The following is a 15,550-nucleotide window of genomic DNA, read 5'->3' on the forward strand; positions in this document are numbered from 1 at the left end:
GTTCCAAAGACATCTCATCAACATGATAATGAACCGACGCTGAACAGAATGATGTTATTTCAAGACCTGCTGATTATATTTTCAAAATGGCAGCTCAGTTCCCTTTCTTGGGCTTTCCTTGGGGCTGGGGGGTTCCCGTTGGAGCGGAATCGCCAGCTCTCAATGCGTGTGAAGAGGCAGGAAGGGGTACAACGAAGAGAATCAGGACGAACTAATCAGTAAAGATTTTTCCTGACTTCCTAGGACCTCCCCCAGCACGTGATAAATCGGTGCCAGTGTATATTAATATATGAGATCAAGGCTTCCATGGAGGTGCAAACAGAAAACAGATAATCTACAGTCTTTATTCCACTTAGACTCGTGTTTCAGGGACAGAGACCATATTCCTCGGGTCCCCCATCCCCACACTCAGCGGTTCACCCTAAGGAAGTGAGTGCAGCTAGGGCTTCAGCTCATGATGGCAGCAACAACAGAAGCGCCATTTGCAGGATAAAACATTTTCACGGCTGAAAACTCTGTAAGAATTCAGACAGTGAATTGTGCTTTCTGTGTTATAGTAGAGAGAGAGGAAGGAAGACAGGGGGGGAGAGAGAGAGAGAGAGAGAGAGAGAGAGAGAGAGAGAGAGACATCAATGGGTTGTCTCCCAAACACGACCAACCAGGGACCAAGCCGGCAGGCAGCCTAGGTATGCGCCCTAACCGGGCATTGAACCCGCAACCTTTTGGTATATGGAATGACGCTAGAACCACCTGTGCCACCTGGCCAGGGCCAATTTGCTTTCATTTTAACAAAATGTATATTTATATATAGAGAAAAAATCTGGAAGAGTACACAATAGGATGTTAATGGTGGCAATCTTTGGGTTATACAAATGTGGAGTAAACATGCTAATATCAAAAAATGTTTGCTTACTTGTATTTTTGAATTGCTTTGTAATAATATAAGGTTGTTTTAATTTTAAAAATCTCTTGGAGAAACCTGTCCTTTAAAGAAATGTTTTGGAAAGGGGGTAATTACCCCTCAATTTACTTGTTTACCAAAATGCATTTTCATAGGGCGGGGGTACCTGCTGGATTGGGGCAGCGCCTTAAAGTTTGTTGTACAGCACCTAATTTATAATCATGTATTTTCTCAGCCAAAATAGGTCACAATGCACACCACAAGAGCAGAGACAAATGTTTGTTAGCTTTGTGAAAGTCAGGCGCTCCGGGAGTACTCACCGTTCCCGTAAGCCCAGTCATCATTCATGCGGTGGCGCACTTTCTGGTAAATGGCCGACATGGTTTTCATGTTGCTTTTCCTCCACTGGCGCCCCAGGTACTTGGTCTGTATTTTTAGCAGCTTCAGGACATAAAGTTGCAGCATGGCCTGCTTGACCTTTAGGGCCCGCTTTAAGATTGGAGCAGATTTAAACACCACTAGCATCTGCCCATTTAAAGAGGGGCGAAAGTGGAGAAAGGTAGATAAAAATCTACAGTTACTTGGAATTTCCAACTCATAGATTAAGCTAAACCTGGCTGGCCTCAAACTACCCTGAGGAGCTTTTAGAAAAATCTACGGTCCAGGCTCTGCTTAGATTTAGTCTTCAAGAACACAGAGGAAGCACTCTCTTTATATTTCACAATTAACAGCTTCTAATATTTATAAGGCATGATATGAAGTGCAAAAAATTTTGCCAACCACACATCTTATTTCTACTATTAGCAGTTTCTTTCTTTTTACAAAGATTTTATTTATTTATTTTTAGAGTGGGGAAGGGAAGAAGAGAGGGAGAGAAACATCAATGTGTGGTTGCCTCTCATGCCCCCTCCTGGGGACCTGGTCTGCAACCCTAGGCACATGCTCTGACTGGGAATCGAACTGGCAACTCTGGTTCACAGGCTGGCATTCAATCCACTGAGCTACACCAGCCAGGGCCACTGTTAGCAGTTTCTTATGTGTCTTCTGAGGATAATCCCAAGTATGCATTTATTACTTTTAACAAAAATGATAGCCAATTACATATCCTGTGATACTATTCTATACCTTGTTTTTTAAAAACAACATGTCTCACCCTGGCCAGGTAGCTCAGATAGTTAGAGCATTGTCCAAATACCCTGAGGTTGTGGGTTCGATTCCTGGTAATGGCACATACAAGAATGCGTCAATGAATGCATAAATATGTGTAACAACATATTGATATGTGTGTTTTTTCTCCCTTCTTCTCCCTCTAAAGTCAGTAAATTTTAAAAAGAAAAAATATTGTATAAATATACCTTGAAAATTAATTCACATTGATATAGAACTGTCTCACTCACTTTAACTGTATAATATTCTAAGGATGTACCATAAGTTATTTAACCAATTGGTACCATATTAATGAGTATTTAGGTTGTTTCCAATTTTTCATAGTTAAACTGAAGTGAATAATCTTAGACCTGCATCATTTGGGATTTATGAGTATAATTCAAATAACAATGCTAACTTCCCTACCAGAGCTGCACTGAGGAAGAGTCCATATTCAGCTCTCCAAAAAAGAAATGTAAGTAATTATCTCATATAGAATAAAAGTCCAGAATTAGGAGGCGTCGATTATTATGTAGTATTCAGTGTCTATCTATAGAGCCTGCAAAGCAGGAACTCCATAAATATTAACCGAAGATTTAAAAAATTCAGTCCGACGGACACCTCCATGATCTGAACCCTCACTCACCATGGTTCTGGAATGCTTCCACTTGGTCAGTTTGTTGAGCAGCCTCAGAAGGTTGATGCAGGAGAAGAGGTTCCTCCAGCAGAACTGGTTGTTGTCTCCAGCTTCCTGTAATAAGGTGTGTCCATTATTATGTCAACACTTACAGGGCTTCTCCTTCCACAGATGCCTGGTCGTCACCGTTGGTCAGTTTAGATGGGGCCTTCCATATGAACTGCTACCTCCTGACCATCCTGCTTTTCACACACTGAGGCCTTAAACATGCAACATCTTTAATCTGAAAACACTGAGCTGCCAACCCTGGAAGACCCTGTATGTTGAACAAGAACTGGTTGGAAAGTTGATCCAAGAACATAGGAACTTCATTCAAGCAAGCTTTCTTGTGTAGCTTTCTAATTTAGGATCAGAGCAGAGATGATAGAATTCTACCCCCATATACTTTTGCACTTATATAAGCTATGTTTGTAACTGCTAGGAGTTATTCTGGTAGATTTCAAACTGTCGGATGGATCTGATCTTCACTGTGGCTGGATTTTTAAAATCAACCTCCACCCTCCTTTATCAAACCATATTGCAGTACATTGTTTAATTCTCCGGCATGGAGGAAAAAACGGCAGATGGTTCATTCTAGCCAGGTGTTTCTCTGGTATGTTTCTTGGTATCTTGTGAGCACCCAACCAGATACAACAGATGGATGTCAGATTAGAAACAGGTATCTACTCATCGAAACATCACTCAGGGACAAAAATAAAGAGTCCTTATGGATTTGGGGGCCTGTAAACACATACTGGTGACAGAGCTATATAAATCAACAAGGGTGCATGGTGACCAAACTAACATCTTGGAAATTCCTCGTGTCCACAAAGCGACGGGAGAACACAGGGGTAGATGTATAGATGGCAACTGCTGTCTAGCGGAGGGCAAATTTTCCCTCCTTCCTCTACTTTGTAGCAAGACAGGAATACGTGGAATGTGGACTGAGCATCCAAGACTTTCGAGAGTATTCGGCTCACCCAAGATATAAATAAGACTAAGAGTTAAAAAGTTTTAACATTTTAGAAATACTATTTAGAAAAAATGTTCTCCTTCCTATAGTACATGTTCAATAGTGTGTTCAGAGTGAGTCCCAGGAAAACCATCTGTTTCCTCTTAAGGGAAACTTCCACGGGAGTTTCCACTGTAGTCCATCGGCTAGTCCGGCTTGCTCAAAACAGACCACGTTCTACTGACGTTACACCTCGTGTGGCTAACAAAGGAGACAGACTTTTAAACGTTCATTTTTTAAAAAGAAGCAGAGGGAACAAAAAATATATGGGAGACATAAATGCACTGCACGTACACTGCATCCTGACGCCTAGTATGGCAGCAGCACGAGAAGCCTTGCGTCCTTAGCCCCCAGAGAAGAATACTGGGGCAGAGGCGGGGCCTTACACAGGCGGCACTGGGAGAGGCACCAGGGCACCTGGATTATGGTTTTGCCCTGGCAAATTATTTACCTGTTTCCTATCAGAGGTTGAACTAGATAATCTTTCAGATCCTTTTAGCTCTGACTATCCAATAATTTTGTGATTTACTTCAATTTTCTCCGGCTGGTTTAAAAGTGAAGTCTTGAGTGAAAGTCAACTAATCACAGCTGTCTTTTCTCTAGAGCTCAGTCTTCCCAGTTCCAGGAGGGATGCCCCAGCTCCCTCCTGAAGAGAGTGCCACCGGCCCAGGGCCTCGTTCTCCTTTCTTTCTGATAATGCCTCCTGACGTCTATCACTAAGCCCACTGCTTGCATCACCACATACTGCCCAGAGTGGGCCCTGCTCAAGCCTTCTGCCTTGTTCCAACCCAACAGATAAACGTTTTCCCAGCAGGCCTTCGGCTCCATGATTGCCATTTCAGATTTGCCAGACTTGAATGTTTTTTCTTTTTGTTTATATTCACTTTAGAAGGGTCACCTTCGTCCTCTCTCTCTTTCTCTCTCTGGCAGGACTCAGCACATTAAGTAAGATGGAAGCTTCTGTGGGAAGATACATTTTGCGAACATCAGTACTTGGCCGCATTTCCTTGTTCCTGGTACTTTACACTATCCAAAGCAAGACTTTTACTCATTTTAAACCAGCAAAAGTTAAAAAAAAAAAACCTGCCCATTTTCCACTCTCACAAAAAAATATTTGTTTGTATATACTGTGGATCTAAAGATTTAGTTCAGGGGCCAAAACCTATCCTTTCAGAGTATCTCTTAAGGACGAGTAATTCCACTTCTAGGAATCCATCTTAAGGAAATAATCAGAGATGAGATCAAAGATTCATGTACAAGGATGTTCATTTTAAAGTTATACAGAGAAAAATGGAAATAAAGGCCCAACAATAAAACAATTTTTTTATCCTTACCCAACGACATACTTATTGATTGCAGAGAGAGGAAGGGAGGGAGAGGAGGAGAGAGGGAGAGAAACATCAACATGAGACAGAGACGTTGATCAGTTGCCTCTCAGATGCGCTGTGACCAGGACTAGACCCACAGCCTGGACATGTGCCCTGACTGGGGATGGAACCTGCTGTCTTTTGGTTTAATGGGAAGATACTCCAACTGAGCCACACCAGCCAGGGCAGAAACAATCACTTAAAAATATTGCTGTATTTTTGCCATTTATAACGCATGCCCACATCTTTGTGCACATTATACACAGGATTACTATACCCACAGTATGTAATCATCATACCCATGGATAATGCACATCTTTACTTTTCTCTCAAAAACTTGGGCAAAAAGTGTACATTATATACAGCAAAATGTGGTAAGTAGGGGAACATTATGTGTAGCTATTAAAAATTATGTTCTTGCCCTGGCTGATGTGGCTCAGTGGACTGAGCGCTGGGACTGCGAAGCAAAGGGTCACCAGTTCAATTCCTAGTCAGGGCACGTGCCTGGGTTGTGGGCCAGGTCCCCTGTAGGGGGTGTATGAGAGGCAACCACACATTGATGTTTCTCTCCCTCTTCCTCCCTCCCTTCCCCTCTCTCTAAAAACAGAATCTTTAAACAAATTATGTTCTCAAAAATATTTGACAAAATTATGTTGTAAATATTTAAATTGTACTATGTAAAATTAAAACAAAGTCCTTACTTTCTGAAGTAATATGTATATGAGTATATGCAAATAAATATATATCGTATATGGTCATTGCAGCAAAACATTAACAGTGGTGCCCTGACTGGTATGGCTCAGTGGGTTGGGTGTTGTCCCACCGACTGAAAGGTCACGTGGGTCAGTTCCAGTTGGGGCACAATTAGAGTATTTTAATTTTCTTCCTCATATTTTTCTATTTTTCTCCAATTTTCTGCAATAGTATATGTTGACTTTATAATCAGACAAAACCCAAAAACTTTACATGTTATTTAAAAGAAATCCTATTCGCTTTAAAAAAGCCAGTCCATTTTCTGTTTATAATTAATTCATTGAGCCTGGAAAAGCGATAAATCTTACTCACATAAATATTAATCTTTTCTGAGTACAGAAGCTATCAGTTTAAAGCCACGGTATTGAGCACCTGTGTGGAGTACGCTTGCTAGTTACTTAAGCCCACGTTTGGACTCCGGGAAGTACTTACGCTGTAAATTCACTCCCACAAAAACAGCACAGAACAAAACAAGCTGTGGTACCAAAGGAAACCACCAGATGCCACTGTTGCCTCAGAGAAAGGAAATGGAATACCTAACACGAATTTGTTTTTTATTAAGGGCAGATAATGCTTTTACCCACTCTTATTTAAGGCTTCTCAGAAACAGTTGAATTATTTTAATCATTTTATCTTTCTATCCCCAAAGGTCAATCAGAACAGGTATAGATTCTGGTCACAGGAGCTGACTTTATGTTTTTAATTTCAATGCTATCTGTGTACCACTGTTCCTCATTCCAGCTCTGAATGGCTCTCCACCCAGGCTCTGCTACATTCACTGTAAAGTTCTGTCAATTACTTACCTTTTATACCCACAAAACAGTAACCTCACAGTTATTTTAAAGACTGAATAACATTATGAACATATGCAGGGTCGGACAACTCATTACCTCTCTCCGCAGGGGTAAGAAGCTCCCCTTGGCTGCCGAGAGCACATCTACGTAAGATAGGGCATCTCTGCCCTGGTGCTCAGAAGGGGGGTAGGCTTAGCGTCTCAGGACATGGGTCCTCTGACTCAGGGTCTGTCGTCTATGAAGCGTGGACCATAAGGAGTTATTCCATCCAATGGGCATTTCTCATCTTTGAAATAGTGGTTTGGGCCAGATGGCTCGTGTGTTCTCTCCAGCCCAAACCCTATGGCTCTAGAAAACCTGTACCACAGCAGGGATCATTCTATTTTTTACCCCATAGACTTTGTGATGCAGCACTTCACAGGTATTAAATTTGGGGGCCATCATCTGATCACTCAGCATTTATTGAGCTCTTTCCATATACCAAACATGGTGGTAGATTTTCTTGATATAAAAACAAAGATGAGCCCTGGCTGGTATGGCTCAATTGGTTGGAGCATCATCCTGTAAACTGAAAGGTCATGGGTCCTAGTCAGGACACATGCCTAGGTTGTGGGCTTGGTCCCAGCTGGGGTATATACGAGAGGCAACTGATCGCTATTTCTCTCTCACATTGATGTTTCTCTCCTACCCCTCCCTCCCCCCTCTCTGAAATCAATTAGCATGTCCTGGGGTGAGGATTTAAAAACAAAAGATGATACTGTCTCTTACTTCAAGGAGTTTTCAGTCAAATGGAGAAACAGATACAGATTCTAGTGCAATACGGTGAGGGTACAGACCGAGGTATATCCGAGGAGCTACGGCAATAATGTGGAGGTAAACACTTGACCTTCAATACGCTGTTCATCAGACAGTTTCTTGGAATTATGAGCAACTCTGAGGGACTTTTCTGATTTGCCTAGAGCTGTTTCCAGGATGAGGGATTTTCTGGGTCATCCTTCTGTGGCTATATTGACTTTTGCCTCACAGAGCCCTAGGCAAGGTATTTTCTGAAGCACCCCTCCTGGGTTTTATAATCCACATGAAAATGAAAAGCGACTAGCCTGTAGGACAGCAGAAAGACAGAAAATTGTTTGGGATAGACCAGGAGAGATTCCCCCGCCACTTTGCACCCATGTTCACATTCAATGTCAGTGCCATCGTCTCCCTCCGTGTCTTCTCAGTGTTTCTCACCTACCCTTTTCTCTTCTCTACAAAACGCTATGCTCCGCTGTTTCAAATCGTTCTCTCCTGGGTCAGCAGCTCTCACCCCTGCAGCCTCAGTGCTCTTGCCTTTATTGATCGGAGACTCCCAAACCAGGGCATTATGGGGCTGGAGAAGAAATGGAAGAGCAAGTACCAGCCTCTAAATCCCCATCTGCTTACCAGACTCTCGGTAGTAAGTTCTGGCAAATCCTGGATGGTACAGCAAGGGTAATCCAGGACCGAGATGCTGCAGGATGCAGAGATAAGGGCAGGTTTTAGATAAATGGTAATGGCAGGAAACAGCTGTATTTCAAAGGGTAGGAGTTATTTCTCTCCAGCAGGCCCCGTCTATTTCTCAGATTGCTTAGTGACCTTAGCTGAAACGGAGGGATTCGGGGCCAGGCAACGCCAGCTCCCAGTCTCCTCTCCTCCCAGGCATGAGGGGAACCACCAGAGTTCTTTCATGCTGGCCCCCACCTGGCAGATGAAAAAGAAGGCTTAAAGGGAGCCTCTGTATGGCTACCTTTCTCTTTCCTTCTTTAGAGGAATATGTAAACGTGTGAGCATTTGTGTTTCTGTATTAAAGTATACGCTCATATGTATGTGTGAATGTAACTGTGCTCCTGGAGGCGCTGTGCAAATTTATTCCACTTAACAAACTGTAGATGTGAGGATGAGACGAAGACTTCTCCTGCACCTCTTTCTGAAATCCAGAAGCTCTAGGGAATGATCACATAGGCTATTCCTAAAGAATGCGTGAGACGGGCAGCATCCTGCAACAGGACCAATCCAATCCAGCAGCTTGAGAACGGTAATAGCATCTGCCCCCCAAACTGATAGTGGGGGGCTGCAAAGGAGCTGGTGAGCCCAGGGAAGCAGGGGAAATAAGGCACCACGTGATGAGAGGAACATAGTCACTTAAAATGACAGTTTTCTTTCCTCTTCTCCCGTCTTCATGGGTACAATGCAGAATTGAGACTAGGTCATCTCTAAGGCTCCTTCTGATTCGGGCATTCCATGAAGTTTTAAACACCCATCTACCCGAACTAATACAGTTGGAAATAAATAAAAGATGTTGGCAAACCAGGAGCTATAAAGAGGAGTATAGGGTTTCTTGGACCTGCGTCTGCATTTCCAGTCAAAACTTCTATCCAAGCAAAAGGTGATAATTGATTCCCCTAGACATGTTTACCTTTGCACACAAAACCCACCGAGATAACCTAGGGCACAAAGGGAGGAGAGGAGAGGGCAAAGGATCTATCTACAACTTGCTCCTCATCTTAATTCATTCTGCTCGATACTCCCAGGGTTGCCAGTTCTATTAGGATAGACATCAGAATACACATTCTGGGCTGGCTTATCCACTGATCTACCCACCTTCCACTGACAAAGCCCCATGACAAAGTAGGTGCAGGGAACCAAGAAGTGGGGGTGGAAAATCAAAGATGGATTCATTCCAATCTCAGTGAACTGAATTCTAGCCTAGGGGTGCATAATATAAAGTTACAAATTTCTAGAATATCTAGATTGTCAGTCATGAGGAAACTGTGAGTGCATCTGCGAGTGCTCAAAAGTTCCTCGGGGATTACGCAACAGTGAAATATACTGCGGGGGGGACGCAGGAGGCCCACCTCATCCAGGCAACCTTAGCAAGTGGTATATCGTCTGGCTCTATCACTCATTCTAACTCCAAGTGATCACAGTGGACACATATTGGATTGTTTACCGTCTCCCAATCCCATGCCCAGGTCCAGAAGTGTATTTAGGTCCAGTGGTGTATTTAGTTCCAGAAGCCCACTTCCCCATCCACAACTGATTGAGCCAGGGGTGGACCTCTAACCCTGGGAATGCGGAACAAGGATTGAAAGCCAGTTCAGTCTCTGAGTGGCATGGGGCAGGACATGTTTAGCTCACGTGGGCATATTTCACTGAGTGGCCTGGGAAGCAGGCATTACTACTTGCAAGTGAGAGGGGACACTGGAGTGAAAGGACAGAGGCTTGGTGTCCCTAGATAGAGGTGGAGGACTTTTTGGGCTCCCTACACTACAGACCAAACCTGAGGCCCAGAGCCACATCCCTATCCTAGGTTCCTCAAGGTGATATACGTCCATTTCCTTCTAACAAATGACCCACTATGCATGAGCCAGGTCCAGCTGGTTTGAGTTACTTACGACTAAGAGGGGTGACTGATACACACAAGTGTGTGATACACACAGTGTGATGCACACACTGATACATGCTTTCATGACCCTGTGGCCCTTACCTAACCCAACCTACACTTTCGTTTTCCCTGGTAACCCAACTCTGGCATGCCTTAGTGTCATTCTGAGGGGGACTGGTGCAGAAGTCTCCTGCAGTTAGGGGAAAAAACACATTCTCCAAAGCTTCCCTCAAATGGCAAAGGTATTTACATCACTCTCATATATTCATCTTAAGTAATGCTTATAAAAGCTCTATGATACAGTCAGAGGAGGTTATTCTCACGTTAAAGACGAAAACACTGTGGCTCAGAGAAACCAAGTGTCTTACCCGAGATCACACAGCGAGCGAATGGCAGCTCCAGGTCGGGAACCCAGGTCTCATGACTTCGGGTTCCGTGTCTTACACTAAATAAAAGCGAGCTGCCCCTCCACGGCGGGATTTCGGGCAGCACCGACAGACTGGCGGGCACATTTCCTAGCCCCTTTCCGGTCACTCTAAGTCATTAGCCCTCTTCTACTTTAGGAGCTTTGCCTCTATGAAAGCACTTCTGGTAGACTCGACTGATGAGCACGCTTCCAGTCCTCACGGCAGCAGGAAACTGAGGAACAAGGATCTGCTCTGTAGCCCCCACCCGAGGCCTCACTCGGCTGGAGGAGTGGAAAGCAATCCGTAGCAAGCAACTGTGATCAGAAAGCAGTTTGTGTTTTGATCCTGCCTTTGCTGCTTACTTAATGGGTCTCACTAGCATGTTAATCTTGAGCAAGTCAATTAACTCGAGTTTGTTTCCAAATTGGTAAAATGAGAAATAAAATTTGTAATATCTCTTAGCCCTGCTTTGGAGATTAAATGAAATAATGCATGTAAAATTACTGTAATTAAAAAAAAAACTATAAATTGACCTATCTAAGTAAGGATCTAGTATGTACCTTCAGTTAAAAATTCTATATAACACTTTATAGTTTACAGCAGTGTACCTGGTCCAGCTTATGATTTATACTAAGATCAGGGTTGGCCAGACAAGCAGGCTGTTTCCCGAGAAAGACCTTTGGGTCCTTCTGCCCCAGGGCTGACATTTCCTCATTGGAGTTTCATTACTTTGAGTCATGCTATTTTTCAGTTTTTAAAAGTTGAAAAATATGGAGTGCGTAGAAAAAGTTTAAAAACACGAATATCTTGGTGACAAGGCCCATCAGCTAACACTTCAAGGCAACAGACAGTAACAGCTCTGAGACCATGTAATTTTTCCCGTCATCCCAAACTAGCCCTTTGAAATAAAACTGCTCAGAGTCCATACCTGTTTTTAGCAGTGATGTAGGACAAAATATTTTGATTGAAGAACTTCAGGATCAACGGAATGCAGTTGGCAAATACCAAATGTTGCGATACATATTCAAACTGAATTAAAAGATCAAAGTGGAAAGGCATGCTTACTTGGGGGAGAAGAGAAGGTCTGTATGAAAAAAGAGGGAAGTATAAACCTAATATCCATTCCTAAAGACAGGCACTGTCCCCCCGTGTTGTCCGTCTTCCTTCCTGGAAGGGGGCGTTTCCCCTTCAGCTGGCCCACCCCACATGGAGGAGGGCAGTCTGCAGTCTGGGTATGCTGCCAACTCCTGACTGAAACCACAAACGAGCCAGAAAGTCCCATTCCAGACAGATGGAACTGCTGCGAGATTTGCTTTAAAGCTCAAGAGGATAGGAAGGCTCCCCGAGGGAGCTGTCTTCCATACCAAACCTCTGGCTCACGGTATTCCAACTGTGATTGATATAGCAGGGACAGGTGCCACTTACCCCAGCACCTGCTGGCATCACTCACTCAGTCAGGATGGAGATGACACAGAGTGACCAAATGAACCACTGGAATGTGGCCTTCAGTGCTAGTCTGTATGGTTCCCTGTACTTAGCATATCAGTGTTTTAATGAAAGAATCAACAAGAGCCCTTCAGTCAACAGATAACTGCACTGAAAATATGTCCAACAACTCTTTGATGAGCTAACCACCAGAGCACAGGGGCCCATTTTGTTTTCTTGAATCTGGGTGGGGTTTGTGCCCAGAAGACCTGGTGGAGGCAGTGCCATGAAGTTCTGTCACCTAGATTTTGATCTTGCCCACAATACACTGAGGAGCATCGGGTACAATTTCTTCAGATCCAGAACCTAGACTGCTGGGACAGTGCAGAAGCCGAGTTGGAAAAGCAGAAAACTGTGCGGCCTTAAATCCCCTAGTTCTTCCTGATTATCAAGAAGTAGCCATGGCAGCAAGCTAAGCTGCCCTCTTCCCCTAGGTGTGTGGTTAGAGGTGGGGAGGCAATTGGTGCTGCCCTTTTCTCTCTTCTGCTCGAACACTTTCTCCCTGGCAGCTGACCCAGGTTTTTTTTCCAAAGCCCTAGATGGGGGAGCCAATGCATATCCTCTATCAAGTGACGGAAAACTTTTCCGTTTGGGATGTGTCTGTAGCCCTGTCCAGATTCACTGACACTGACGCACACCAGCAGGGCCCATCGAGCCACCTGTCTGGTTGTTGACCCACATACCGCCCACCAAGAGGAGCAGACAGAAACACATCCGCACTTCTCCATTCTTTCTACTAGGGATGCCATCTCCCACCACCCCAACTTCTCCTAGTCCTGCTGCTGCTCATTAGCAGAAGTGTGAGCTCACGGGACACCCTAACACACCCAAAGATGTCTGTGAGTGCACTGAAGTGGAGAAGCACCCTGGTCATACAGCCAAATCTGCCTTCAGACAGAGACCCTGCGGGGGCCTCCCTGCATTGTGAGGGCCTGCTCTCCCACCAACAAGCTCGGTTTTGACTTCGTGAGAGGAAAACAGAGCTTCTGTGCAGGAATGAGAAGCCTCCTCTCTTCTCCAAGGTCTCACTACAGCCACCATCCCATTCGCTGCTCCTGTCTTCCCTGTACCCTGGCAGTGCCTACGCAGTCAAGTCCAAACTCCTTAGCACAGCAGCAACGCCTCCATGGGAAGCAGATGAACCCTTCTTCATAGTGGTTTCCTCCTCTATAACCCAGGGATAAAATAAGACCTACCTCAGAGGGCTGAGAGAATTAAATGAGATCTCACCCAAGCTGAACAGAGTGCCGGGCACATCACAGGCACTCAATAATTCTGTGTCATCACATGTGTTATGATGAGCCCCGTCGTTCCTTCCGGCCTCTCATGTGTCGCCCACCGGGCCTCCCCACTTGCACCCACCCCAGGCAGAGCCCCAGCAACACTCGATCAGTTTCCAGAGGTACGTTGATCTCTCCCTTCGGGACTTTCACAAGTTCGCTTTTCTGCTTGAAATGCTTCCTGTCCTCCTTCCTTGACAAGTCCCACGCTGTGGCTAACATCTGTTTAGGACTCAGGTTAGAAGTCACTTCACATCAGGCTAGATTAGGTATTGCCATATCAGCCAGGGCTTACCTGCTCACAGTATCTGTCACTCTGTAACTGGATACGTATGTGTCTGTACCCTTTATAAGACTTCTAAGCCCGTAAGGGCCAAAACTGTGCCTTATTCAGGATTATATCTCAAATGCTAAAAAAAGTGCTTCACACAGAGAAAACTATGCTCTACATGTTCCCCCGCCCCCAACATTTTTGCAGAGTATTTGAATCATGTCTTCCATGGTTTCTTTCTTTCTTTTTTTAATCCTCACCTTAGGATGTTTTTAAAATTCATTTTGGAGAGAGGAGGGGAGGGAGCAGAGAGAGAGAAACACTGATGTGAGAGAGAAACATGGATCTGTTGCCTCTCTATATCCAGACGGGATGGGACCCACACCTTTTGGTGTCCAGGATGATGCTCCAAGCAACGGAGCAACCTGGCCAGGGCCACCTTCCTTTGTTTCAAAGCTGGCTGGGCATATTCCCAAGAAGCTAGAGATTTCTACCCACAACCCTCAGATAATGTTCAAAGGACATAGACGCCTACAGCTTTCTAGGAGCGTTGCCCACACCCCATACCCTACCCCCACCCCAAGCTTGTGCAACCAGTATCTGGATTCCCTGAATGGGACAAAGAAAAGGCTCAGCTGGACTACAAGGGCCCTCGTGTCCCTTCTTTGGGAGACAGGGCCCGGAGGACACCTGAGACCCGTGGAGAAGCGTGCCCAGCTGCTCACCTGGTAGATGTGGTTCAGTCTGAAGTGTTTGAGGAGCAGCAGGAGCAGGGCAGAGATGCTCTTTACAATGATCTCCTTGTGCCTGTTCACGTCGATGCCCAGCTTCATGCTCTGGAGAACAGTGATGCTACAATGGGGACGGGACAGGTCAGTGCAGAGGGCGGCTTGGGAGAGCTCTACATAGACCCAGGTACTCGGGTCAGATGCAGTACACACAGGAGCCAGCACTTGGGAAACCTGAACTTCTGTGCTAGGGAAACCTCCCGAGTTCCCAGCTGCAAGCCTGTCTGGAGAAAAGCCCCCTGATCTCTGTTTCTCTCTCCCCCTGGCAAGCTCACCCCTTGGCAGTGCCCACTCACATACCTTTGCAGCCAGTCACTGACCCTGGTATTGCCTCTAGACTCATTTCTGAGCTAAAATGAGCACAGTGGACAGCACTGTGGTGTAAAGGGGCTACTGCTGGGGGAAGGGAGGACTCTTTGAAGACAATCCCTGTGTTAACAAGGTGGGGTGGAGACCGCAGACCCTGCAGACAGGACAGCCAGCATTCAGCAACTGCCCCAGTGGAAGCACTCACGGCATTTCCTCGGGCAGAACGTCGGCCAGGATGTTGATAGAGTCTGTCTTAGCCTTGGAGGTGGGGGCTGCAGCCAGCAGAATCTTAAGCAGAGCAATCTGGAAAGTAGAAAAATGAGGAAAGAATCCACCCCTGCCCATCCCATTCAACAAGGCTATTCTTCGACATCTCAACAGTCCTATGAGAAGTGTTTTAAAACCCTTTCCAAAGTCTTTCCCTCAATGACCAAACCTCCCCAGCCTCCAGAGGGGCAATCGCGTGCTCAGTCCTGAGAGGCCTGCTGAGAGGCCGAGGAGCCCGTAGACAGCGTATAGGCTGCTCGGCTGCAAGACTGCCCTTTCTTCCAAAGAGGCAGATGGAAGAAGCAAAGTGAGAGGGGCAGTGCCTAGAAATAAAGTGGGAGGTGTAAGTAAGATCTCACTTCCTCCACCCTTTTCCTTCCTCTAACCCTGACCATCGGCATCCTCACCATTCTCAGCCTGAGTCTAAGACGTGACAGACCAGAGCAGACCTCAGAGGGGCTGGGGACCCCAATACATCCTGCACAGACCCCTTCTTAATCTCCACCCCTCCAAAAGAAGGACTCAGGAGCATCACCAAGTCCTCCTCCTTCTTGCAGGAGCTCTGAGGAAAGCTCAGAATTCTAATGTGCTACAGAAAGCCTTGCCCAAGGGTGAAAGCTCATAAAACAAGCTAAAACGATGGACATCTCAGTTTGAAATGGCTCCAGCTGCCTGTTCCCGGAGCCAAGGA

The 15,550-nt window shown here is 45.4% G+C and overlaps 1 protein-coding gene across 3 annotated transcripts in view; it reads right to left on the minus strand.

The window, feature by feature from the left end:
• The window catches only part of STRIP2 (striatin interacting protein 2), a 40,148-nt gene that overhangs the window by 2,937 nt on the left and 21,661 nt on the right, over nt 1-15,550 (minus strand). For all 3 annotated transcript variants that reach the window (XM_037049216.1, XM_037049217.1, XM_037049218.1), the window contains exons 15-20: nt 14,798-14,895; nt 14,221-14,347; nt 11,388-11,488; nt 8,072-8,138; nt 2,694-2,798; nt 1,222-1,426 (exon numbers count right to left, since the gene is read on the minus strand). In XM_037049216.1, the coding sequence (XP_036905111.1) occupies nt 1,222-1,426; nt 2,694-2,798; nt 8,072-8,138; nt 11,388-11,488; nt 14,221-14,347; nt 14,798-14,895 (703 nt within the window). The remainder of the gene's footprint in view (nt 1-1,221; nt 1,427-2,693; nt 2,799-8,071; nt 8,139-11,387; nt 11,489-14,220; nt 14,348-14,797; nt 14,896-15,550) is intronic.

Source organism: Sturnira hondurensis, unplaced genomic scaffold (assembly GCF_014824575.4).
Source record: "Sturnira hondurensis isolate 20B ecotype Veracruz unplaced genomic scaffold, ASM1482457v3 Scaffold0006437, whole genome shotgun sequence".
Classification (NCBI taxonomy): domain Eukaryota; kingdom Metazoa; phylum Chordata; class Mammalia; order Chiroptera; family Phyllostomidae; genus Sturnira; species Sturnira hondurensis.